The 27,610-nt window shown below is 39.0% G+C and overlaps 1 protein-coding gene across 1 annotated transcript in view; it reads right to left on the bottom strand.

The window, feature by feature from the left end:
- LOC136880643 (constitutive coactivator of peroxisome proliferator-activated receptor gamma) overlaps positions 1 to 27,610 on the bottom strand; it is a 194,104-nt gene that overhangs the window by 46,524 nt on the left and 119,970 nt on the right. Inside the window, exon 4 of the mRNA XM_068225583.1 lies at positions 5,747 to 5,916. Coding sequence (XP_068081684.1) covers positions 5,747 to 5,916 — 170 coding nt within the window. The remainder of the gene's footprint in view (positions 1 to 5,746; positions 5,917 to 27,610) is intronic.

Genomic DNA, 27,610 nt, shown 5'->3' with positions numbered 1-27,610 from the left:
GCAGTAAAATTGCAAGGAAAGCACTGAAATTTCACACTGGAGACAACGAAACTGCATCATCTGCGGGGAAAATTTTGCTGAGGACTGGATCCAGTGCAGTTTATGCAAGGGTTGGGCTCATTAAAAGTGTACAAATCTTGAAGGGAATGGACTTTATTATAAATGTTATAAATATTATAAATGTGACATGTGCAGTGTGAAATAATGTAACAATATATAAGAAAGTAAGAACACTCCTTGAAAGCAGACTGTCTGATACCGTACGTCATGTTTTTTAATCTTTAAGATTGTTATGTTTCCTAAATTACTGATAAATTGCTTTTGTTTAATGTTAGTATGCAAGAGTTCAACAGCAGTCATAAGGTGAATAATAAGGTTCCTGAAAATCGGTTATTTGTTTAATTCCACAGTAGTCTACCTTTTTGACTCGAGCATTTGCTTAGGTGTCCGGTACTGCCAGACCTTCCCCTACATACATACATACAGAAATTATGGAAAATTAAAACGTGCATATTCCCTTGTTACTGTAGTTACGACCGGTACAGAAATATCATTCTTTTTAAATTCTGAACAATGTACAGACAAAACTCTTATTTTATTTATATTGAGATAAATTAAAATTAGACAGAATTGTCTCCAAATGGCTTCTAAAATCTCTAGAAAAGTCACTAGATGTTATTATTGAAATTCTGTCACTAAATTACTAAAAAAGACTCCATATCTAGCAACTAGTCTCTAGAATCACCGGGCGAGTTGGCCGTGTGGTTAGGGGCGTGCAGCTGTGAGCTTACATCCGGGAGAGAGTGGGTTCGAATCCCACTGTCGGCAGCTCTGAAGATGGTTTTCCGTGGTTTCCCATTTTCACACAGGGCAAATGCTGGGGCTGTACCATAATTAAGGCCATGGCCGCTTCCTTCCCACTCATAGGCTTTTCCTATTCCATCATCGCTATAAGACCTATTTGTGTCGGTGCGACGTAAAGCAAAATAATTTTTTTGAAAAAGTCTCCAGAATCGACTAGACTGATGTGTATGAACATGAACATAGCATGCGAGAACGAGAGATTGACAATCGATATATGCGTCGTGATATACAGGTTTCAATAAACATCGCACATTCAAACACATTTCTCGCATTAATAAACGTCGAAATTTCATTTGAAAGCAGCCAATGACTGAAGGACTACCAGCCACTGGCGTGAAAAAGCTGAAATGGCAGGATTTGAAAACAATTGTTTGAAGTTCAAAAAAAAAAAAAAAATCTAAAATTGGGAGAAATAGTAGAATAATCGGGAGGTGGGAAAAGCTGTTGAAAATCTGGAGTCTCCCGCCTAAATTGGAAAAGTTGGCAGGTTGTATTTTTCTACATAATCACCATTTCAGTCGATGCATTTTTGTAGACGCTGTGACAGTTTTTGTATGCTCATGTCATACCAGCTCACTGCCATGCTGTTCAGGAAGTTGTGAACCTCATCTTTCACCTTGTCGTTGGTGCTGAATCGTTTTTTTCCAGTGGGCATAAAATCGAACATCAATAGCCCTTTTCAATCCCAAAACACAATTGTTATGACTTTACTGGCAGACTGTGTTTGCTTGAATGTCCGCGGCTTTGGCGAAGAGGGATGCCGCCACTGGCGTGATTGTTGCTTGTCTCAGGTATCACGTGGAATGCCCAGGTTTTGTCATCCATGAACGATTCACCATGCGCTTCTGTCAATTGATGATGGATTTCAATAGGTTCAGTACCTTTTGCGTTAAAAAACCGAATAACTGTGTGCACTTCGTGGTTACATCCAACGGGAGCTCCATTCTCAATGGCTGCCAAGCCAAGACTGAGTGACCAGCGTGACGTGCGCATGTTTATATAAGAGCGCGGGAAACACTCTTCACAATATTGTGACCAACAGCCACACGGACAGTTCTGTATTTATATAAAAATAAAAAAGAGACCTTATTTTTGGGATTACCCACATACATACATCTTCATTATAGACTGTTATGCCTTTCAGTGTTCAGTCTGAAAGCCTCTGTGAATTTACTAACCGCCGTCACAATTCTCTATTTGTAACTAATTCTATGGGCTCATTTAGTTCTTTACCTCTTATGTTTAAATCGTTAGAAACCGAGTCTAATCATCGTTGTCTTGGTCTCCCTCTACTCCATAACGGAGTCCATTATTCTCCTGCCAGTAGCGGCGATTGGGAATTAGAAGTGTTAGGGGGGGGGGGGTCGGGGGCAAAAAATAAACAGACAACAAAAAGTACCTGGGTTTGAGGGATATAGTGTAAAAATGAAAAAGCTACAAAAGGGTAAGGTGAGCGAATTTCGACAGAGAGGTAGCGGTTGACAGTTTACCAACCTAAGTGCGGCAATAATATTTTTGAGATTTTGATTCAATACTATACAGAAACAATATTACACATGTGAAGCAAAGCAAAGTCACCTCCGTACAGGCCATGAAGGCCCTTGGAGGAGTGGAAGGTAAAAGCTTCCACTTTTGTTAACCTCGATACGTGATGGGGTAGAGTGGTTACCTCTAAGTCCGGCCACCTTTGCCCCCAGGAATTAACCTGGTACTCATTTTTGGTGTAGGCTGAGTGAACCTGAGGGCCATATGCACCTCTGGAAGAGGAAATCTCGTTTCTTAAATTTTACGACTTCCTGACGGGGATTCGAACCCACGTCCTTCCGGGTGAACCGAGCACGCCTTTACTGCCTTGGCCAGGCAGCCCCTACATTACACATGTATTACAATTAAATATAAGTATGGCGTGATTATACAAAATAAATCATTTAGTATTTGACTACACACTAAGAAACTAACACCGGGGGAGTTGGCTATGCGGTTAGGGGTGCGCGGCTGTGAGGTTGCACCCGGTAGATAGTGGGTTTGAATCCCACTGTCAGTAGCCCCTGAAGATGATTTTCTGTGGTTTCCCATTTTCACATCAGGCAAATGCTGGGGCTGTACTTTAATTAAGGCCACGGCTGCTTCCTTCCAATTCCTAGGCCTTTCCTATCCCATCCTTTGCATAAGACCTATCTGTGTCAGTGCGACGTAAAGCCACTAGAAAAAAAAAGAGGGTCGAACAGAAAGTAAAGAGACTGCCAGAGTGACGAATGTGTGCGGCAAGCAGGTGAATCATACATCAATGTCCACGACCTTGTAAAAACAAAAAATGCCCCTGCCATTCCTCACAGCATTTGCAAAGTCTCCACTGCTTGCTGTGGCTCTATACAAATTGGTTAGTCGCAACAAACAATATTTTGTGCGTATTTCCGCTAATAATTTTGTTCATAATTAAATGAAATGAAAGAATAAGCTGATAAGACAATAGGGCTTTTTAAAATAATTTCTAGTTTCAGCCAGTTAAAAAGGAATTAAAATGTAAGGTTTTCTCCACGAAGTCCCCTTAATCGCCGCTATTGCCTCCGCCATTTGTCTCACATATCTCACCATCAAAGCTGGTTAAGCATACAGCTTCATCCATCAAGTTCATTTCTAACTTATCCTTTACCTCCTCATTCTGAGTACCCTCCTGCCATTGTTCCCACCTGTTTGTACTAGCAATCATTCTCGCTACTTTCATGACTGTTACCTCTAATTTATGAATAAGGCAACCTGAGTCCACCTAGCTTTCATTCCCGTAAAGCAAAGTTGGTCTGTAAACAGACCGATGTAAAGATAGTTTCCTCCGGGAGCTGTCTTCTTTCTTACAGAATACTTGCAAGATAGGTCTTATGGCGACAGTGGGTTAGGAAAGGCGTACGAGTGGGAGGAAAATGACTGTGGCCTTAATTAAGGTACAGCCCCAGTATTTACCTGATGTGAAAACGAGAAACCACGGGAAACCATCTTCAGGGCTGCCGACAGTGGGTTCGAACCCACAATCTCCTGAATACAAGCTGATAGCTATGTAATCCAAACCTCGCGGCCACTTGCTTGGTCTCTGCATGTTTAGCATTTACAGAAACAGGAAGACATTTTACAATATATCCCCTGCTTACTGATGACTAATGATGACCCTAGTCGTTAACACGAATTAAAAACATTTATTCTCTACCAATCACTCCTCCTATTAATAACTAGCTGATGCACCCGTGCTTCGCTACGGGATTCTCAGAAAGACTGACTTGGTGGTTTTCCTAACTGAATTCAACATAGGTCATTACAAAAACGTCAGTAGGAATGTAGCGATTGAAAGCAATGTTATCATATAAAATACTCGATCAAATCAAAAACTGCACACTTTCTCACTTTCAACGAACAGTACTACGGTGCCGATCTAACAGTCCAAAGTTCCAGAGTTGGAACAATCAGGTCGCAGACTGCCATGAACACTCCTATATGCACGCAGCTTATTCCAATCAGTGCCTCAGAGTAGGGATTGAATAGCTCGAATGCTATGATGCTGCTTTTTTTTTTTTTTTTTTTTTTTTTTTTTGCTATTTGATTTACGTCGCACCGACACAGATATGTCTCATAGCAACGATGGGTTAGGAGCGACGATGGGTTAAGAAAGGCCTAGGAAGTGGAAGGAAGCGGTCGTGGCCTTAATTAAGATACAGTCCCGGCATTGCCTGGTGTGAAAATGGGAAACCACGGAAACCATTTTCAGGGCTGCCGACAGTGGGGCCCGAACTCACTATCTCCCGATTACTGGATACTGGTGAATGCTATATTTGAACCAGTGTGCTACGTACCTGCAGTATCAGAAAATGTATGAACCAGAGGAATGGCATGCTAAAGAAGAAAGTTTCCCAACTCCCCAGCTATTTCCCGCCAATGTTCAGTCAGGCTGTTATACTCGGTACGCAGTAGTAATCCCATCTATCGGAGTTGAGCGGCACCATAAGAAACGAAGAACATCACAACAAACAATGGTCAATGTAAAGTAATTGTTGATCAGTGTTAAGCGCTTTGGATATTGTAGGCCTTCTGAAATACCACTCTCATCATAGTCGGTACAGTAAAACTGAATGAAACATAAATTATTGGAAATTTTACTATCTATAACTTTTGTTATGTAGTACCGTACTTTTCTATAGCACTAATAATATAGGTACCAGTATTTAAAATTAAATTTTAGGCGCCTTCCCCTAAACTACCATTTCATCTCGGGGAAAATAAAATTATTTACAGCCTAGACTGTAGTTTCTTATCCCCAACTCTATATAGCGGTTTTCATTGAATTCTGTTAACCCATTTTCTCATGGCTCAGCGTTGATATGGACTTAGCAACAAAAATACAAATTCATTAATATCTGTGTTATCAGAGTCGGTACGGTAAAAATGTATAAGATATAAAGGACTGGAAATTGAATTCTACATAACTTTAGTTATATAGTATTTATCGATAGGACCGCTAATAATATAAATATTCGATAATTAAATTTCAGGCCTTCCCCTAAACTACCATTTCACTCAGCGCGAATAAAATGATTTATAGCCTAGATTGTAGCGGCTCATCCCCCGACTTTACATACCGATTTTCATTAAATTCTCCTCAGCCGTTTTCTCGTGATGCGTGTACATACATACATACATACATACATACATACATACATACATACATACATACAGACAGACAGACAGACAGACAGACAGACAGACAGAAATTACGGAAAAGTAAAAAGTACTATGGACATTGCCGATACAGAAATACCATTCTGAGCAATGTACAGACAAAACTCTTATTTTATATATATAGATGTAACTATGTTCTGAGAAGAAATCTCATACTTACATTTATTAAGAAATGGAGTACAAGTGCTGGCACCAGGTATGTTGGATCTAATTTTTTCAATCCATCTGTTTTCAAGTTAGTGGAGATACTTTTTGCTATTAACTCCCAACGCTGCTCCTTCACTTCTTCTGAATCTTCCTCCCACAGAGCTAATAGTCCAGGATGATCAGCTGAAGAAAATTACACGAAGATGACATGTACAATATGATAGTCTGTTAAAAGAAAAGGTGACTTACAAAAGTGTTCAGACTGTCTTCAGAACACTCAGACCAATGGTATATAGTAGTTGTTCTTTTAATGTTCTCTCATATCAGCCATAATGCTTCTTAACCGATTGGAGATGAAAGACGGGCACTGCCCATCCTCGGTTCCTAATTGCCATAACGACAAAAGACGGGCATTTAAATCTCTAATTTCTCATTCATAAATATAGGTAGTGCTGATTATTGATATTTGTAGCATGTATGAAGTGTCTGGAGATTCCTTGACCACTATTCATTATTTCATATACCGTAAGTATTTTATCTTCTGGATCTACAGTTTGCAATATTTTATTATAATACTTTCTATACATTTTATTATAATATTTTCTCAGTGTGATAGGGAGGGTATTTAATCATTCTGTAGGTTGCATAACCTGGACCAGGGGAACTTATTCCTTACAGTGTTATTAAATTCTGTAAAGCTTATTGGTTGTAACAAGGTGATGAAAGAGTTATCTTCGGTGGATATCTTTTTAGATACGAGTGTGGTTTGTTTATATTGTGATCACGGTGGCGCGAAGGCCTGAATGCAAATTTGGTGAATTTTATGAGTGGATGACTGAAGTTCTAAATGAAAGTGATGAAAGTGACTGTGATATAAATGATGATGAATTCAGTAAACGCAATTTTGATGACAATTTGAGTGAAAGCTATGAGGACAGTGAGGAGTGTGTAAATGAAAGCAATGTATGTACGAGTGATTGGGCCTGGATTCGGAAGCCGAATAATCAAGTAAAATTACATTTCAGCAGTCAATGCAGAGTCAATTTATTGATTTCTTGACAACTATTTGAATCTGGAACAGATTCTTGGGCGATGATTTCTGGATGGAGGTTGTAAACGAAACTAATAAATATGCACACAATGTATTTCTGGCTGGCGGGAATTGTGGTAATACATAGAAAGATGTGCCCATACATGAAATGAAGGCTTATTTTGCCCTCATCATAATAATGTCACAGAATACGAAACCTAACCTAAATGATTACTGAAGCACATAGAAAGCTTTTATATTCCAGTGCAAGAAGTGCCTTGTTCTTCTTCATTTGGAAGACTGTTTCAAAACATACCACACACAAGATAAACTTTGGATGGACATGAAATATTGTATTCAGTTGTCAGTTTGGCCATAGTAAACATTTTTTAAAGTTAGGAAATAAATAAAAACAAAAGAAACAGTAAGTATTCCAGTGTTCTGATCCCTCAGGACAGTCATCCCTTACATTAAAACTCAGGTAAGAAATATTCAGTCACAGGGGTCAAACAAGTTCGTAATAAATTTGGACTTCAATCATTTAATCCATTCACCTCATATTTAAACATACATCCATCTTCATTATAGAAAGTTACGTCTTTCAACATTCAGTCTGCAAGCCCCTATGATTTTACTAACTCTGCCACAATACTCTATTTGTAACCAAATTTGTGCCCTCATTTAGTTCCATACCTTTCACCTTTAAATAATTAGAAACCAAGTCTAAACACTGTCTCCTTGGTCTACCTCTAAATCTCTTACTCTGCATGACCAAGTCCATTATTCTTCTAGGTAGCCTATCCTCCTCAATTTGCCTTACATGACCCCACCAACGAAGCCAGTTCATGCGTACAGTCTCATTGATTAAGTTCATTCCTATCTTACCCTTTACCTCCTCATTCTGAGTACCCTTCTGCCATTGTTCCCACCTGTTTGTACCAGGGATCATTCTTGCTACTTTCATGTCTGTTACTTCTAACGAATGAATAAAGTATCCTGAATCCACCCAGCTTTCACTCCCGTAAAGCAAAGTTAATCTGAAAACAGACCGGAGTAAAGATAATTATGTCTGGGAGCTGACTTCTTTCATACAGAATACTGTAGATGGGAATGTAAGAGTATTCTTTCCATAATGTAACATATCCACAAACACGCACATGAGATGCTGTCAGTTGGTACAATTAGTTTATTTACATCTATTTACAAATTAAATACACACATAACCTTAATCACTGCTGTCACAACAAAACACTCACATCACAAACCGCCATCTTAATAGAACAACTGCCTGTATAACCAATAAACTGTCACCCTCAAGATCGTCTCTTTATATATATCCTGGCCAGGCTTCCAGAAAGATACATTACAAAAAGGTATCTTCATGAAAATTCTAGAGTGCCTAATACGTATATTATAATGTACAGAATATTCTCCATCGTTCTCGTCACCTATTACCATTCTGGAAGTTACAATGTGTTTCACAATTATGGATTACAAATGATATATACAGGTAAGAATGAATTATATAAAGGTTCTTACATTAATGGAACTGATATAAATGTCTATATACAGTGCATGTTTCATGACATAACCTCACACAAAATACGATCATTCGACTACGAAAATAATAATAATACTAATAATACTAATACTAAATACACTTCATAGCCATACATACAAGTAATAATAATAACAATAATAATTCAAGCTCGATATTTGCATTAGTTACCCATGGGTGAGACAATATTGTTTTCAAGTTATATCTGTTTATCGCCCCCTGGTCCTCACTATTTAACCGCACAGAAACTATCTCAGTCACACAGCCCTCCTGTTGGCACTGTCGAAGTCCACAGTTTGCAGCCCGGTGGTTCCATGTCCTCGTGTGGCATTCCAAGCTCTGCTGGCTTTCCCCTCGTTCATACCTTTGTGTTCTGTCAGGTGGCACCCTCGTTTGTTGGTTGTCGGTTCGGACCCCACTGGTTCTCCGTCTCCTAGAGGGGGTCCCACTGGCTGTGTCATTGCCACATCTGCTGCTTCCATCTCCAGGGACATCGTCTGAGCCTCCCCATAGTTCTGCTCCACGCTGATCATCCTTACTGTACAGTTCATGGTGCCGTGGAGCTTACTGCGGCTGTCGAGCGCTTGCTCTTGGTGTCATACTGGTATGGCCCATTCACCGTCACGTCATCTGGTTGTTCAGTCTCGGCGTCAAATACCCGCGGCGTTCCATAGGTGCGCTGAGTCCTCTCTTGCAGCTGGACTTGGTAGTCGGCTCTCGGTTGGTGGCCACTGCCTCACCCAGCGATTTCTCCCACCACAACTTCCTCGCAGGTTGAACATTGCTGCGGGCAGTGTTGTAATCCCATCTCCTGAAGTCCAGTGATCGGGTATTCAGCTCCCTCTTCTGATGTCAATCCTGTCTTGAGCTGGGCCTCCATTTTCCCCTCAAGTTTTCCAAATGGGGCCTCGATATTCCCTTCGAGTTTTCCCAACAAGGCCTCGATGTTCTCCTCGAGTTTTCCTAACTGGGCCTTGATGTTCTCCTTGAGCTTTCCAACCTGGGCCTCAATGTTTTAAACCTGGGCTGAATGAAGGAAATTAAGTGTTTAAACATCACCATAGTCCTCTGGTCATTCTTCATTTTCGATTCCAATGGATTCCAATAGTGCTGTCACACAGTCGCCAGTTAACGTACCCACAAAGATGCACACGAGATGCTGTCAGTTGGTACAATTATTTTATTCACATCTATTTACAAATTAAGCACACACATAACCTTAATCACTGCTGTCACAATAAAACACTCACATCACAAACTGCCATCTTAAAAAACAATTGCCTGACATTTCAATATGGTGACTGCAACCACTGTAACCACTGTATGTCACGAGGTCCCAAGTATATTCTTGCAACACCATAACTTGCTAACCAATAACTCGTTATAACCAATAAACTGTCACCCTCAAGATCATCTCCTTATATATATCCTGGCCAGGCTTCCAGAAAGTTACATTACAAAAAATATCTTTGTGAAAATTTTAGAGTGCCTAATATGTAGATTATAATGTACAGAATATTCTCCATTGTTCTTGTCACCTATTACCATTCTGGAAGTTACAATGTGTTTCACAATTATGGATTACAAATTATATATACAGGTAAGAATGAATTATATACAGGTTCTTACATTAATGGAACTGGTATAAATGTCCATATACAGTGCGTGTTTCATGACATAACCTCACACACAATACGACAGTTGGACTACGTAAATAATAAACATACTAATACTAAATGAATGTACATCACTTCATAGCCATACATACAAGTAATAATAATAATAATAATAATAATAATAATAATAATAATAATAATAATAATAATAATAATAATAATAATAATAATAATAATAATAATAATAATAATAAATAATTCAAGCTGGATATTTGCATTAGTTAACCATGGGTGAGAGAATATTGTTTTCAAGTTATATCTGTTTATTGCATTTTGTGTCAAATGCTAACTTCAAATAAAGTTATAAAAAATACTCCATTTGACCCTATTAAAACCATATATAACTGTATCTGTGAATTTCTAAACTTTTGAAATTTTCATTCATTTTTTGTGTTTTAGTACACTAATAAGAGAAATCAATTACTTCAGTGGCACTGCATAGCCTATCATGGCTGCATCTTTTTTCAAGTATGGCACTGGAGCAGCATGGAATCAAGGAAAGATGAAATTTTCAGATATACAGTACATCATTTAAGAATACAAGGTATGTCCGGTGATCTAGAACAGAAACTTAAAGGAAACAGTTAGGGTGTTTTCAGAGAAAGTTCTCATGCGATGGACACAATGTCACAGGCACAATGACCAATTCTTGGACAGGAATTCTGAATGGCTGGGTGGAAATTTAACTGGAAGAAATATCCAGTCCTGAGGCTACATTTCAAGTAGAGTTGTAACTTGACAAATTATGGGTAGAAGGGGCTTGATGTCCTAGAAATTTATTGTTACAGCAGTACTAAATAAAAGAAGGAAGGTGCAATCATTACTATGAAACAGCAGGGTGGGTAGTTTCCTTTTGTTGCAGAATCTAATTTACAAGCTGCAGGAAAGAGAGATGATGCAAACAATTTTAAAGAGCTTGCATCACCATCTTTACAGAGAACCACAAATATTAAGAATTGAGGGAATTAAGCTCTTCATCAAATGTTGTCCAGTATAGCGATGAAGAGGGACTGGCATTTTCTTTTGATGCCAGACTGACTGTACATCAGTATAAACTTGTTCAGTATCGGGCCAAAACTAGAAACTGCAATATTTATATAGGGTAAGGGTTATTCTGCCCGAAGGCAGGTCCGAACCTCCGTAGAGGTGTCCCTGAGCCGGAGTTTACGTGTGGTAGGGTCGCCAGTTCCTTTCCGCTCCTCCATTCCCTTACCGACCACCAACAGCGCGTGGCAACCCATCCAACTCCTGACCACGTCCAATGTTTCTTAACTTCGGAGATCTCACGGGATCCGGTGTTTCAACACGGCTACGGCCGTTGGCAATATTTATATAATTTTTTTAAAAAGTGGTGTTAATCTGCCAATAGTAGCAATTATAGTGCATCGAGGGAATTTCATCTGCACTAGTGTTTTGTATCTTCCTTATTTTACTTTTAGTCCGTGGCGGTGGGTTCTCAGGAGCACAGGAGCACGTGAACACCCAGTTTTAATACATATTTACGCATTCATGGATAATTTAAAACTTTCCTTTCTTTCGACCTGATTTCGACAATCGATCGAAAGCACTCGACTTATATCGAAGCTCCGTTACACCGACAGTTGTTTGTTTTGAGTGACAGTGCAGCGAGCACACTGGATAATGCGCTATTATGCTGAAGACTATACGCATGCGCAAAGCAGATGACGTCATGGTTTTCTGCACTGATATTTCCATTAGCGAAGAGCACGGTAAGGTACGTGCCTTGTCGTCACCCTCAACCCAGTGGCAGTATTACAGTTGACCACAAGGGTCCGCCACCTCCCCTATTATGGTTAGCCACAGCCTCCCAGGAGCTACGATTGCATTATATTACCGGCAGATTTCGCTAGTACCCTAACTCTGAATAGGCATTTTCTAGCTCGTTGTGAACAGGTGTTTGTAATCGCGGGAAGAAGTTTGCTTTACCTTGTGACTGGAAAATCTTTTCAAGTGAAATTAATTTAAGTGTTGTGTTTTGCTTCTGTGTTTGTATGGTTTGTGGCCGTGGTATTCTTTGTGTAAGAGGAAATGAATTCGGTTCAGGTAATTTTAACCAGTGAAATATTAACCTATCAGGATAAGTTAGAAATTAAAAGGCTTGGACCGGACAGACCGGATTTGATTATCGAAAATGTTACAAAAACTGACAAACGCGAGTTTAGGCGTAAGTTTAAGAGAGAAGTGTACGAAACACGCAAGTGGCTCTGTGGATGTAGATCTAGGAATGCGCTTTTTTGTTTGCCTTGTTTATTGTTCAGCAAAGAAAGAAGTGTATGGAATTCAGCTGGGTGCACAGACCTTGCTCATTTGAGTGGAAAAATAAATAAACATGAAAATTCTCATGCACACAAAAACGCGAGTATTGAATTCTCTATGCTAGGCCGTGTCAATATCACCACGCAACTGAATTCCGCTTACCGTGAATCGATTAAGAAACATAATGAGCAAGTCGATGCAAATAGGTATATACTGTCTAGATTAATCGACTGTGTTTAGTTTTGTGGAGCTTTCGAACTGTAACTGCGTGGCCACGACGAAAGCGAAAATTCTGATAATCCTGGGATTTTCAGGGGGACTAGTAAACTCTGTAAGCTTTGACAATGCAATGAAAGAGCATTTAGAAAGTGCTATCGTTTTTAAAGGTACTTCCCACACTACCCAAAATGAACTTCTTGATTGAATGTTGAGCGTGTGCAGAGATGAAATATCTAATGAGATTCATGCCGCTCATTATTTGGCAGTTATGGCTGATGAAACGACAGATGTTTCTACATTGCAACAAATGGTAATTGTTTATAGATATGAAGTTGGAGGGGGTCCAGTTGAAAGGTACTGGGGTTTTGTCAACCCGAAAGCTCAAGACACGGAGTCTATTTTTGGAATTGTTCATGCAGAATTAGAGCGCGAAGTGGGGAGTCACAGACAGAAGGTTACTGGACAATGCTACGACGGAGCGGCAGTATTAAGTGGGGGTAGAAACGGTGTGCAGGCCAGAATAAGGGAGATTTACCCTCAAGCGTATTACATCCATTGTTATGCTCATCAGTTCAATTTAATTTCACGGAAAGCGGCATGTATAAATAGTTCGTGTAGGATCCTTTTTTCCAACTTAACAGCCTTTCCAGCATTCTTTTCTCGATCCTCGCAGAGAACGAAAGTTTTGGACTCGCTGGTAGAGAAGAGGCTTCCGAAGGCTATAACCACCAGATGGAATTTCTCAGCTCGTTTAGTCCAAACCATATATGAGAACACGGACAATTTAATAGAATGTCTCGAAGAAATTCCAAATTCATCTCATATTGACGATGTTACGAGGCGGGAGAGCTCCGGGCTTCTGTACAGTTTGAGAGATACGGAATTTATGTTTTGGCTACAATTTTTTCACCGTTTGATGCCACATGCAGACATTCTTTTCAAATTACTACAGCACAGAAATATCGATGCAGTTAAAGTGAAAGAACATATTTCAGAATTCCGAAGGCATGTTGAGAAAGTCAGGGACTGCACCACGGACTTGGACGCTGATATATCCTCCAATGATCAACTTGCTCAAAAGAGGCGAAAAAACTCGGATCGTTCAGTAGCTGCTAAAGAAGTATGTGATGTAATAACTGTTCACATGGAAGAACGATTTTCATTCTGTTCTCACTTACTGGCTTCTAGTCTGGTTAATGTGGGTGCGTTTGGTGTCTATTCAGACTCTTTTCCAGAAAGAGAACTAAATACAGTGGCACATATGTATCCCTGCCTAAATAAGACACAGCTGAAGACTGAACTAGAAGTATTGTATATGAGAAATGACTTTCAGAAAGCTGATGGGGCCATTTCCATGTTGCAGTTTCTGCTTGACAATGAACTAGATAGGGACACATTTCCACAAGTATGCGAATTACTCCGAATTGTTGTCACAACCCCAATGACGACAGCGGAGCCTGAGAGGTGTTTTTTTACCGGGCGAGTTGGCCGTGCGCGTAGAGGCGCGCGGCTGTGAGCTTGCATCCGGGAGACAGTAGGTTCGAATCCCACTGTCGGCAGCCCTGAAGATGGTTTTCCGTGGTTTCCCATCTTCACACCAGGCAAATGCTGGGGCTGTACCTTAATTAAGGCCACGGCCGCTTCCTTCCAGCTCCTAGGCGTTTCCTATCCCATCGTCGCTATAAGACTTATCTGTATCGGTGCGACGTAAAGCCCCTAGCAAAAAAAAGGAGGTGTTTTTCTACTTTGAAACGAATTAAAACGTTTCTGAGGAACACCATGACTGGAGAACGACTGTCAGCGCTGGCTATGCTTGCTATTGAGAAGAGATTTGTCAACAATATCAGTGATTTCAATCGTAAAGTGATTGAGAAATTTGCGCGATTGAAGGACAGGAGGATTGCTTTCTTGTACAAATAATCAGCATTTACGTGAGTTGCTAATCTAAATTCTATCATTTACATAAGCATGATCTAGTGTTGTTGGTTGTACTGCATGCTATAAATTGTTTAGAGTAGTGGCTATAATTTGCAAAATGAGAATAATTACCATGTGATACAGTAGAACCCTTACTAACCGAGATAATGTGGAGACTATTGGGGTCAATTCGGAAATATTTATTTTTAAAAAATTGCCGGTAAATGCGGTACACATTCCTTCTATGCTTCTCGTCAGATCCAGGTGAACTACGTGCTGTTTAAAAACCAGGAATAGTGCTCGCATCCTTCAGTGTTCGCAGTGCAGTAAAGCTTTTATGAATTTTACTATTATTCTACACTAAGACAGACGATCCGCGGTGTAGGGGTAACGTGCCTGCCTCTTACCCGGAGGCCCCGGGTTCGATTCCCGGCCAGGTCAGTGATTTTAACCTGGATCTGAGAGCTGGTTCGAGGTCCACTCAGCCTACGTGATTACAATTGAGAAGCTATCTGACGGTGAGATGGCGGTCAAAAAAGCCAAGAATAACGGCCGAGAGAATTCGTCGTGCTAACCACACGACACCTCGTAATCTGCAGACCGCCTGGCTGAGCAGCAGTCGCTTGGTAGGCCATGGGGTTTGGTTTGGTTCTACACTAAGACCCAGGTGTACTTCGTGCTGTTTAAAAACCAAGAATAGTGCTCGCATCCTTCAGTATTTGCAGTGTAGTAAAGTTATTGTGAATTTTACTTTTGTTCTACACTACGGTAACAAATTAGTTTCGTATAAAATTTATCCTCGGTTACAGGGGTTCTACCAAATTATTTGTGAAGAAGGAACCGTACAAGGAACTGTTAGTGAAATGATTTATGTACCTATGTTACTTTTTTGCTGATTTGAGACATGAACAAAAATGTTGTTGTGAACCCCCTAAAAATTTTGTCACGAGCCGCCACTGCTTTTAGTACTGTTATCACTAAATAATTTACTACAGTGCCCCCTTCTATCTATAATTGGCCCAGGTACAACTCCCCATGAAAGTGTAGCCTGAAAGTTGCATATTTCTTCTGGCAAAATTAAATTTCCACCCAGCCATTCAGAATCTCTTTCTAAGAATTGGCCATTGTGCCTGTGACATTTTGTCCATAGCAAGAGAACTTTCATAGAAAACACATCAATTGTTTATTTAAAATTCTGCTCCAGATCATCTGAAATACCTTATGTTCTTAAATGATGTACTAGAAAGCTGAAAATTTAATCTTTCCTTTACGCTGTGCTGCTCGAGTATAATACTTGAAACATGTGCATCCTGGATAGCCTATGTGGTGCCCCTGAAATAACCTGATTTCTCTTATTAGCGCAAATAAGCACAAAAAAATATTTAAAAAATGAATGTATATTGCAAAAGTTTACTGTCAATTATTAATAATGAGTTGCATTTCACACTGAGACAAGTTTGAATGCACATTTTGTACTCGCATTTTTATAATATGGCAGTGAATATGAGACTTGAAATAGCACAGTCTATGTCACAGTTCAAACTACACATCAAGTTTCTGTGGTAATAAAATGAGAACACTTCGGAAGTCAAAAGCAGTTTTTCTTTATACAGTCCATATGACATGAAATTAGACACTAGCACAGTTCATAATATCCACAAATTATGTTGTAAATTCAGCATTAGAATAAGTGCCACAGTCCATTAAATTCACTAGTAAATGCAATTAACACAACTTCTACAACAGTCTCTAGAATTCTGGCATTCACTGCTTAAGTGGATTTTTGTGTGGATTTTTATGATAAGGGTTCGTATTACCTAACATCGCCATAAAATGTCCTTAATATTCAGTCCTTTTTTTCACGACACTGATCGAATGTTCATGAAAATACGTGCAAATTGACTACACTCAGTCCTATTAATCACTGAATATTCGATTGGAATAAAACTTGAAATAGTTCAGAATCATAATTATAAATTAAATACATGTCTTAAAACTGTCACTAGTTGAAAGTTTAATTTATCACGCACATTTTCCTAATATGCTTGTCACCGTGCGTGATCGCGACAGAGTTCAAATATACAGTAAATTAACAAAGTCCATTATGCACTGTCAAGCTGGCAAATTAAACACTTGTGTACTCAGTTCTATCTAAATACACAGTCAATATCACGAGATCACTTGTTCAAGAAAATTGTAAGTCTTATACGACAAAACTCAATTTTATAATACTTTATAATTTCCCACACGTTCACGACGCGTTTGAAGTTTTATACTTATCACGATCTCGCACAATGAAATTCAAAGTCCTACAATACGACTTACTCGTATCTCGCGCAATGCGACGAAGCAGCATGACCTTCAGTCATGATTGAGTTGCACATTTCAACTGACTATCCCTCAAAGTCGTTGACCCATATATACCCCGCTGGAAGCGAGTTCGCTGTGTCAAGCGACAGATGAGTGGCTATGTATGCTAAACGTCTACTTGCTATTTCTTCTAAACTAATGGATGGATCGATCCCAAAATTTTATCATTATACATTTGAAATATGGGCTACACGTTGGTGTATGTCTCATTTTCATATGTTAAGCCGTTAAGAAGTTATAGAATAATTTCTGGACTTTTCCATAGGGTAGGTGAAAACATGTGGCGTTGATGTCACTTGACCTTGTTCCCCTCTCTTGCTGTCTCTCTCACGCTTGCACGGAGCAGTAGAGACTAGAAAATTCCTTCGTACAGCTGTTTCCGAGGTTGCAACTCGGCTGTTCTGTAATGATTAAAGATTTATAAAATATGATGTGCAGGACTTATGCATTCCTGGTACAGCACCTAAGGTTTTCACTAAGGCAATGAATAAAATTTTAGGGCCAGCTCAGAAGAAGGGAGTAGTTTTTTCATTTCTTTGATGATATCCATATTTATGCAGTAGACTAATATGGGCACACCTAATGAATAATCTAACTGAGATCTTAGAAGAGTTAAAAAATACATAGTTGAAGTTGTAGCTAAATGCTGTATTGGGATGATAAAAATAGATTATTTGGAATACACTAAGGTAGAGGGGAAGATAAATCCAGGAGAGGAACAAATTAAAGCTATCAAATGTTTTCCAAACCAACCGACATACATGAAACTTGACAATTTTTGGGGTTGGAGGGCTTTTTCAGGAAGTTTAACCCTAACTTTACCAAATTAGCATTGCCTCTAACACATCTGTTGAGGAAAGGAGTTAAGATTCCTTGGGATCTGGCCTAGAATTAAAGTTTTGTATCAATCAAATCACAATTGGTGAAAAGACCTATTTTGAAAACTTATAACCCTAAGGCTTCAGAAACTGAAATCTGTTCAGATGCTTCAAGCATAGGACTAGCAGCTATACATAAACAATAATAATAATGTCAGGTGGCCTCCAAAGAGGTCTAATGCAGGTCTTTCTAGTTGACGCTGTATTGGCGACCTGATCGGCTGTGACGATGAGAGCTCCACCTAGGATAAATTCTAATGATGAAGGCGGCACAAACTCCCAGCCCTCGAACCAGAAGAATTATGATATAGATGTTGATTCCCATAGGGAACCTAAAACATTTGTCCCGAATGAGTAAATTTATAATACCAATATAAATAAATGGTCTGTTATTGAACATTATAAATTTTCCAGCTTACTCATTCCTGGTTGCCAGCGTTTCTCCCCTATGTGCTAAGTTGGGCTTATCAGTTGGTACTTAGCACATCCACCGTGGAGGCCACTGCATAGGCTACTTGGAGCCACCGGCAGTGCCAATGGACTATGAGAGACCCCGTCTGTACCAACTGATGAGCCCAACTTAGCACACAGGGGTGAAACGCTGGCAACCAGGAATGAGTTAGCTGGAAAATTTATAATGTCCAATAACGGACCATGTATATTGGTATTACCAGAAGAATTAACTAATGAAAGTTAAAATTCCCGACCCTGCCAGGAATCTAATCCGGGAACCCTTGGACCAAAGGCCAGCATGCTAACCAGTTAGCAATGGACCCAGACAGCTATTCATTTATAAGCTACGGTAATAACAAAAATGATCCCGTGAAAATGGTTTATACTGTTAGTAAAACCACATCAGAAACTGAAGCCAAGTATAACTTGAACAGACTACAGTAATGTCATAATGGTCCACCTTTCCTATACTATAATATGTAATATTGTAATGGTAATAGCGTCCGCCATGCCAACTTGGTATGGGTGGGGACGTCACCGTATCGGCCCACCACCTTACACTTCGATAACGCCAATCATGAACAAGACTTAAGTGCTAGGCCAGCCCCCTCTCGCTTTCGTCCGTGGTAGCGCAGCAGAGGACTATGGAAATTACTCATAATTAATCTGGAGTCTTCCATCTCGCGAGGTTTCTGTTCTGGACACATCTAGCATCCAGACTATTCTGGAAGGACCGGCACAGAGAGGAGTGACTTACCTGGGCGGTTGGTGTGGTTCAGTCGTGAGTGACTGACAGTGCTGTGAAGTGTGTACACTGCCGTGATTGTCGGACTAGTGTGCTACTGTGTCCACTGACGGCGAAGGAGAGAACGTGTAGCCGTGCGACGTGGGATCTTCGTGTAAATGTGAAACTGTGTAGTGTGAGAGAAGTGGAAAAGTAAGGAAGAGAGCGCGCAAACTGTGTAAGCGTGAGTTATGAGCGGAAGTTGTGTAGTCCTGTGTAGTTTAGTGCTTAGCTAATAAATCTTAGAAACTGGACGCTACCAGGTTCTGTACTCATTTACTTACCCCGCCAATATGTTGTAATATGTGGTGGGACGGAGAACTGGAACTAAGCATTGTGTGTTGCAAGAAGTAATTATTGAGTTTGGAAATGTAATTTTCAAAGATTTTATTTAACGTGTCTGGGTTTCATTTTTGTTTGTAATATTTTGTATTGTGAAAAATGAAGAAATAAGAACTCTGGACTCTGCTGGAATTTTTTTTATGTAACTTAAAGAAAATATTATGTTTGAAATATTTTAAAAAATATGTAATTTAGGACAGCAAGATATATGGAATTGTAAATGAACATTGAAAGATGTAAAAGGTATTTTGAAGTGATGGTTGTATTCAAATTTTATGTAACCTGACTAAATGATAATTTGATGTTTGTAATGTGATTGAGAAAATGTAAGGTTGCTTTACTGTAATTGTGAAACATCATATACCGCACATGCAGTTTCCAATGATGAAAATTTTTGATGTTGTAATAGTAATGTTCCAGAACTTGTGTAATCGCTCTCTTGTAACCATATATGGTCATAAAATTGGATTGGCCAAAAGTATGGGCGTTCCAATTGGCGAAAAGGAACGGGAATCTAGTTGAATTTCATATTATTATTGGTCGGTTGTGATTGGGCCATTTCCGGCCTTTTGCCGGCTGCGGGAAAATGATGTGTGTGCTCGGCGTCATTTCCATCTGACTGTCCTCAAGTGCGGAGGCGCTCGAGGAGTTCCCCTAGGGAACTCCAGCTTTAAGCGGTAGGTTCTATTTTCATGTTATTTTCAATGTTTTCTGATTTTGTTTGATTTAATTCAATTCCTTCTGTATTTCAGTATTTCCTTGCTTAATGTAATTTTCAAAGTTTTAAATTTAACGTGTCTGAGTTTGCCCTAGATTCCCATTGATTTGTAATTTCCAAATCTTTTACCTGCATTTTTAATCGACAACCCATGTGTAATTCTGCATACGTTAAACATGTGTTTTACTAAGTGATGTAAGTATCCTGATTATATTTTCACTTTGGTTAGTCAATCTGCATCTGTTGTTGAGTCAAGCATCATTTGCTATGTAATTTAACTTGCTTTTTGTATTCCTTCTTTGTTATTTTTAGTATAGTTGTGCTAGAGCGTGAATCTTGTAAACCTTTTCTCCCCCATAACGTTATACCTTCCCATGGACTTCATAGGGCTTCTGCACCTTCCACAATCCTTTCTTAGTTGTCATTATTAGGTCTATAAGTTCCCAGAGTACGATTTGATTTTGCGTATTGATAGCTACCGTTTCGTTTCCAAGTTTTGATGTGTAACCGCTGCTTCTGAGTCATTTTACGATTTCATTTTTCATATTAAGCGTCAATAGTATTATTATTTCCGCACTCATTAGTATTAAACTTATCATTATTATTGTGTACGCGTAGTCTCCAATAAACGCTACATTGGTAGCACAGCGTGGTTATGGGAGGAGAAAGGGCTGGCAATCATTCTTGGCTGGCTTTTAAATTAATTTTAAGTCCTAATTTTGAATATGTGCCAAATATTTTATATAGGTAGTAATTGTTACATGTATGTTCTTAATTCCTGTTTTTGTTTTTCATGTTTCTTGCTAGAGTCCTATATACCACGTGTTTTTTGTTCCGCGGTGTGCAGTTTGTGTTGCTGTGTTTCACCTTGTAATTAATGGTTGTAGGAAATGGTGAGTCATTATCTGTAACAACCTTTTCTGTTTTGTTGCAGAGGTGTCTATTAGCGAGTTTGTCGCTTCTTCCCGTTTTCTCTAATTCTGTCTTAGTGTATACGATAAACTGATCGAGATTGCGGTCATAAATAACTTTCGGTTTAATCACCATCTTATAAATTATCAGCTATCCTATCTTTTACTCCACACATCTGATGTTGTGACATTTGTATTGAAGGCGCTGTTTGGAGAGCGATGTTATGTCTGTTTCACCATTAGAAAATCCTATATAAATTTTTTCAGCATCTTCTGATGTGGTACAGTTAGGCAGTGCCAGGATCTCAAATCTATAAACGGTAGGTGCTTTCCTATGCCAGAGGACGCACATTTTTAGCGTCGTTTCTCCGTATTTCACTCTTTCTTCCCGTAAGATTCAGTTTCTTCTAACAGGAATAAAGCTCCTAAATGAACATTTGTACCATTATTTTCATTTTGGTCAACTTCAGTTACCATAAATCATTTTTCTGATTTCATTACCGTATCCTACTTCTCAGTATAAAGACTGATTTCTGTAATCTGGCATTTGAAATCTCATCAACATATATTTAGCATAGATACTCGTAGCCTCTCCCTGACATAGAAACGAGACTTGTAGGACCGAGCTCGATAGCTTGAGTCGCTTAAGTGCGGCTAGTATCCAGTAATCGGGGGATAGTGGGTTCGAATCCCATTGTCGGCAGTCCTGAAGATGGTTTTCCGCTGTTTCCCATTTTCACACCAAGCAAATGCTGGGGCTGTACCTTAATTAAGGCCACGGCCACTTCCTTCCCAATCCTAGGCCTTTGCTACCCCATCATCGCCATAAGACCTATCTGTGTCAGGGCGACGTAAAGCAAATAGCCAAAAAAAAGAAGATACTTGTAGATACTTCTTTTTGTTTGCGGGTGACGTAGATCAGTTATCGTTATCTGAATCAGAAATTTTACCAGTAATATATTTTGATGGCAGTACGTCATTTCTTGGAGCTGGAACCTCCCTGCGTTTGTCACTTGTCTGTTGTGAACAGGATATACACTAAAAAAGAAACTTCGACGGGGAGAATTCACTTGATTGATACGCTTACACTGAAATCTGATGTATTAAAATGCAAGCTACATACTCGTGCCTCAAAATAGCTTGCCTGCATTTCTCTCTTAAACCACACTCCGAAGGAAAATTATGGAACGTCACATTTTCTTGCTTTTTAGCGGTATCCGAAGTACATAGAGGTACACAACAGTGCACCATGCTTTTCAACCTCACGGACACTCACTGACAGAAACAATACGCACAATAAATTGCATAAAGTCAACACAACATCACAATTACTCCATACATCACAATGTTAAAGTCCGCCAAGAACAAAACAGAAACCCGACATCTAGCGGTCAAACCGTGTAATTTTCAGCGGCAAATTAGTAGCTATGTCCTGGCCTTGTATATCTCGTAGGGAATGGTTCTGGTCAAGTTTTAACACGGAGTCTCGTTTGTTTCCTGAAAATTTTGCTTTCGTACATTTTCGGCAATAATTTTGAGGTTAAAGTTTGTAATTTTCGTCCATTTCTTCGAGTGTTTTCTGTTTGCAAATCTCGTGTTTTAATGAAGCATTTTCTAAAATGCGTTTCTTGTCGCCTGTTGTGTTTTATTTGGCAGTAATTCAGGTGTGTGATCTTCTAAAATTATTTTGGTGTCGTGTTTTAGCTCGGTATATATTTAAATTTCTGGTCATGTGGGGTTGTTTTGGTCTTTTGCTGGATCTGGATTTGTTTCCAGGTAGGTATGGGACTATTTGGGATGGTTCCCAGCTATTGCTAAATTCGCCAAGCAGATTAGAGGGGTTTGGATCTCTTAATCTGTGTGAAAGTTTCCTAGTTTGTCTCATTGTGCTTTTCCATCGTGTAAGTGTCTGTTCCCTTGTCACGTATATTTATTTACCCGTGTGTTCCTATACTTCCTAGGAAGGGTCTACGTTATCTGTGATAGTCTCGTAGGGTGAAACATGCTCACCTTATTAATAGACAAGCGTCAAGGCTGATGCCAGGTTGGCAAATTTTCACGGGTTGCGGATCTGCACTAGTGCTCGTGACATGTTTGAAATCTAGTGTATCTGATATGAGATTCCTCGTAATCTTTTTCTTGGTATTAGATGGCTTTAGATGGAAAATGATGTCTCTTGTTATTGTTAAAATGAATTCTAGGAAGATTTTCTGCAAACATTCATTTTGGTGTCGTTATGTTGAGCTGTTAATTTCTGTTAAATTTTTAGTTGCTCTGCATGTCATCAAGATTTTAGTTTCTGTTTATTTAAATTTGTCACTAGTGAAATTTTGAAGGTGTTATGATATAGATAAGCCAGTCAATTAATTTTCCTGCTTGTTTTGTTTTATTCGATCTTCTTGATGTTAAAATTTCTTTCGTTGTTCATGTTGTGTCTTCTAAATTTATTTACACAGTCTGTCAAGAGTATGGGATCTTGTGGGCTGAGTAAGTTTTCAAAATTGGGTATTCGTGCCGTATCTGTCCTACCATTTTTATAAATAACTGTATGTCTGTCTTGGGTGCCTTGGGAAGGCATGGGTGTGTGTACTGAGACTTAGGGCTTACGGTGCTGAGAGGCCATTCCTCTCCTGGGAGTACGGTACTGGCGCTAAGTGTCTCATTGTCGTGTGATAAGTTCAAGGGAACTTGAGGTCATGTTTTGTCCTTTTGCTTTCTGAGTACTTCTTGATGTGTCATCACATGGGTTTAGTGTGTGTACTGTGTTTTTGTGATGTGTGGTGGAGTCGGTGTTGAGGTCGTGTGTGCCTTTTACCATTGGTTGGTTATGCTGATTCAGATGTCATCGCACTTGTGTCTTGTGTGTGCTTTGGTGATGTCTGTGTTTGTCGAAGGACAGATGGGCTCGGTAGTCTTGTGTGTTATGCTGTTATCTAATAATCTCTGGTATGAAGGTTGTACTTGTGCCTTTTTATTTCTTATATCAGTGAGTTGGATTTCTGTATGCACACTCTTGAATTATTTTATGGTTTCATTTGGTATTTTCTGTTCATCAGTAAAGTATTGTGATTTTGAGTTTGGTATTCTTGGGTTAATTGCACCTTAGTTTGACTGGTGGGACACGTAATACATAATGTGAGTTTATCTATGCAAACATTTTATGAGTACATGACATGGTAAATGAATAGTGACTTACTAACCTCAATTCATTGAAAATGGCTGCAAGCTAATGCAATTAAGTACTTATTTCTCTGTTTTTGAGTTTCCTTGCAACATTCTAAATTCTTCCTTTTATTTGTTTGGTTCATTTCTTAATGTTGGGTGATTAAGAATGCACACGGTAACTTAATGTAGTAGTTATTAGGAATTTATTTAGTTGTAAGCAAAATTCTAGTTAATGGGCTGTGCAGACATATTTTGGACCTTAAATTTAATTTTTTTGCTAGGGGCTTTACGTTGCGCCGACACAGATAGGTCTTATGGCAACGATGGGACAGGAAAGGCCTAGGAGTTGGAAGGAAGCGGCCGTGGCCTTAATTAAGGTACAGCCCCAGCATTTGCCTGGTGTGAAAATGGGAAACCACGGAAAACCATTTTCAGGGCTGCCGATAGTGGGATTCGAACCTACTATCTCCCGGATGCAAGCTCACAGCCGCGCGCCTCTACGCGCACGGCCAACTCGCCCGGTTTAAATTTAATTAAGAGTTCCTTTTGTTGTAATGAGTATGGTCATTTGTGACCGTAGTAGGTATATTGTAATGTAATGTATTTTGGGGTAAGATTAGAATTTTATGAATGTGCATAGTTAGGGATTTTTGTAAGGTTTTTGGTACTAGGGTAAACTTTGGAAGATTTTCGTTTAGTCTTTTAAATTGTCCTAAATTCTGAAATAGCACTTGCCAAGGGGGTGGGGTATCCCAGAACTATGGGATGGGACCTCCCTAAGGAGTCTTGTTATTGTTATTGAAAAAACAAAAGCCCACTCTTGAAACTCAACTTTAAGTCTTCGATAGTTCAGGCCAGTGGTCTTATTTCTTCAGTCCCACGTTTCTGCTGTGTCTGTTTATGTTCCAGTGACTGCAATACTTACGGACTCTGTTCAACCTGAGGTATCTGTTTGGAGCCTGCAACGCATCTATTGGCCACTAATATCTGATGGTGGAATGGGAAGGTGTTTTTGATGGCAGAAGTAGGCAGTGCTGTGTCAGCAACTTTCGCCTATTATGGGCCAGTTCACTAAGCTGGTGGGCTGTGCTGAGGCTGTAAGAGAGCAATGGTGGAACTACAGTATGGATGGAGACGTTGGCATCGGCCGCAGTCAGCACCTTCGTTTGACAGCGATACCAACGCTCTACTTGTTTTGCCTGTATAGACGTTCCTGAAGAGAACGAAGATAAAAATTTGTGGTGTGGTGCAATTGTGGTGTTGCGAGAATTTTCAAATCTCCATTAAAGCCTCCCTTTAATTTCATTTATATTTGTTATTTTTTGTCGAGCGGAGGAGAAGATCTTGATGTTGAGTGGGAGTGATTGGTAAAAGAGTTATTGGTTAGCGAGTTATTGTTCAGTAGAGTTATGGTGTAGCAAGGATATACTTGTGCACTTGTGACATGCAGGGGATGCAGTTGCCATATTGAAGTGTCAGGCAGCTGTTTTTTTTTAAATTGCAGTTTGTGATGTGAGTTTTTGTTTGTAATAACAGTGATTAAGGTTATGTGTGTGTTTAATTTGTAAATAGATGTGAATAAAATAATTGTACCAACTGACAGTATCTCGTGTGTGTCTTTGTGGATACATTAACCTTCTTCATCTGTTGTCATGGGTTATAAATTTCATTTTCGGTTCCGTATTGAACTGAGATCATAAATGAAATAAATACAACATGTAAAGTAAGAGCTTGGCGACTGCCAGTTGCTCTAAAGCTCTCAACATAAGTTAACATCTCAGCGGTCAAGAGATAAGTGTCAACACTTTTCATTTAACTTCCACTATTTAGCCCCCAATTCCAATTATGGTTCTTCATTAAATTTTGAAAATAACTCTTTAATTACAGAATTTCATCACCCACTTGGCTACCCACCGATTGACAACAACTTTTACTACAACAACGTTCCCTTTCGACTAGTACACTCACTTCAACACGTCTAACAACAAACTACATCAAAGATGACCTAATGACATCTACACACACTCCAATATAGCCTTCTAACTAATATTATCTCAAAAAAGAACCACGCTATATGAAAATTCTTCAAACTTTATAAGCATTTAAATGAAAATTAACACTCATTAACTTCAAGCAGCAAGGCCTATTACCAATGCTCAACTTCCTTCAAGTTTTTAACAACACATCAGTTGACAATTAATTGGAATGTGCTTTCCAATTTATAATTTTACTGTAATATCTTTTAATATCAAGGATCAACCACCTATGTAATAATTCTCAAAAATAATTGTCATGTTTTTAGACTCAAATATTAACACAAATATTGTTAAGTAATAGTATACTACATTTTATATTGAAATAGTTGTTTAACGATCTCTAATCAATTTTACAAGACATAGGTACTTTTTAACAGTATTCACAAGTCATTTCCAATCAGGTACCTGATCTGTTCCTAAGGTAAAACATGGCTGACGATGCCTACTATTGATAGGCGAAACATGTACCATCCAATGTATTAATTTTATGTTAACAATTTTGATAAGGACAAAGTCCTAATTTTTAAGATTGTATTGTATTGAATAGGTGGGTAAATAAATAAATAAAAAATACACTAGTGTTATTGAATACAAATACTTTCCATACGGGTAAAAAAAAATCACATGTAATTACGTTATTCTTTTATGTGGTTCATCATGTTAAACTTGTGTGTGCTTAAACATGCATAGTTATAATGAAAAGTGGAAAGCTGATACAATTAAATATTTCAATGAAGAGGTTATCTTGTGTTAAGGCAATTATAACTTTACACCTCTTGTGACTCATGGTGTTAGATACCGATCAAGTTCAAAGTGAGCGTTTTGCAAAAAGTGAAGTGCGATTCTTTAAGTTTACTTCATCACGGCACGAGTTCATCTGGGATAAGGCAACATCTTATGGCCAGCAAGATTTTACAACGTCCACATGTTTCTTCACCTGGATTCGACATGAATAGGAGTTTGAGGACGACCAACCAACCAGCAGCCTTTTCCAACCCCATTATGGAAGCTTAAATCATGGAGGGAAGCTGAAGAGTAACTCATGTTGTAAAGGACTTCCAAATGGCCTAGCTATGAGATAAGAATCTTGGAGACCGCCATGACCACATGGTGGAGGAGAATACCAAATGTGAGTTTGTTTCATTCTACTTATTGCCTTTTGCTGATGTGAAATCATATCGGATTAAATTGCCACAAATTCCAGCATAACGTTTGAGTACATGATGACAGTGATGATTATTATTTATTGTACGAATTGAATGGAGATTTTGATCTAACTTATATTTTTCGAGTGTGAAATTTAGATTCAGAATATTTTTTTGCAAAGTTCTCAGTGGGTGTACTTTGGTGACAGTACAATGTAAATTAAAATAAGCTTATTTTTTGACTAGTTAAGTAACATATACTGTATTTACTCACGTATTAGACCCCTTTTCCCCCCACTTCTACAGCCAAAAATAATAAAGGGGGGTCCAATATGCGATTACCTCAAAATTTTGTGCAGCGAACACATGACTTCTAGGTTATAAAGAGCTATAAATTG

This window comes from Anabrus simplex, chromosome 1, assembly GCF_040414725.1.
Source record: "Anabrus simplex isolate iqAnaSimp1 chromosome 1, ASM4041472v1, whole genome shotgun sequence".
In the NCBI taxonomy this organism is placed as follows: domain Eukaryota; kingdom Metazoa; phylum Arthropoda; class Insecta; order Orthoptera; family Tettigoniidae; genus Anabrus; species Anabrus simplex.
Note: the sequence above shows the minus strand (reverse complement) of the source record. Positions and strands in the feature narration are given on the sequence as shown.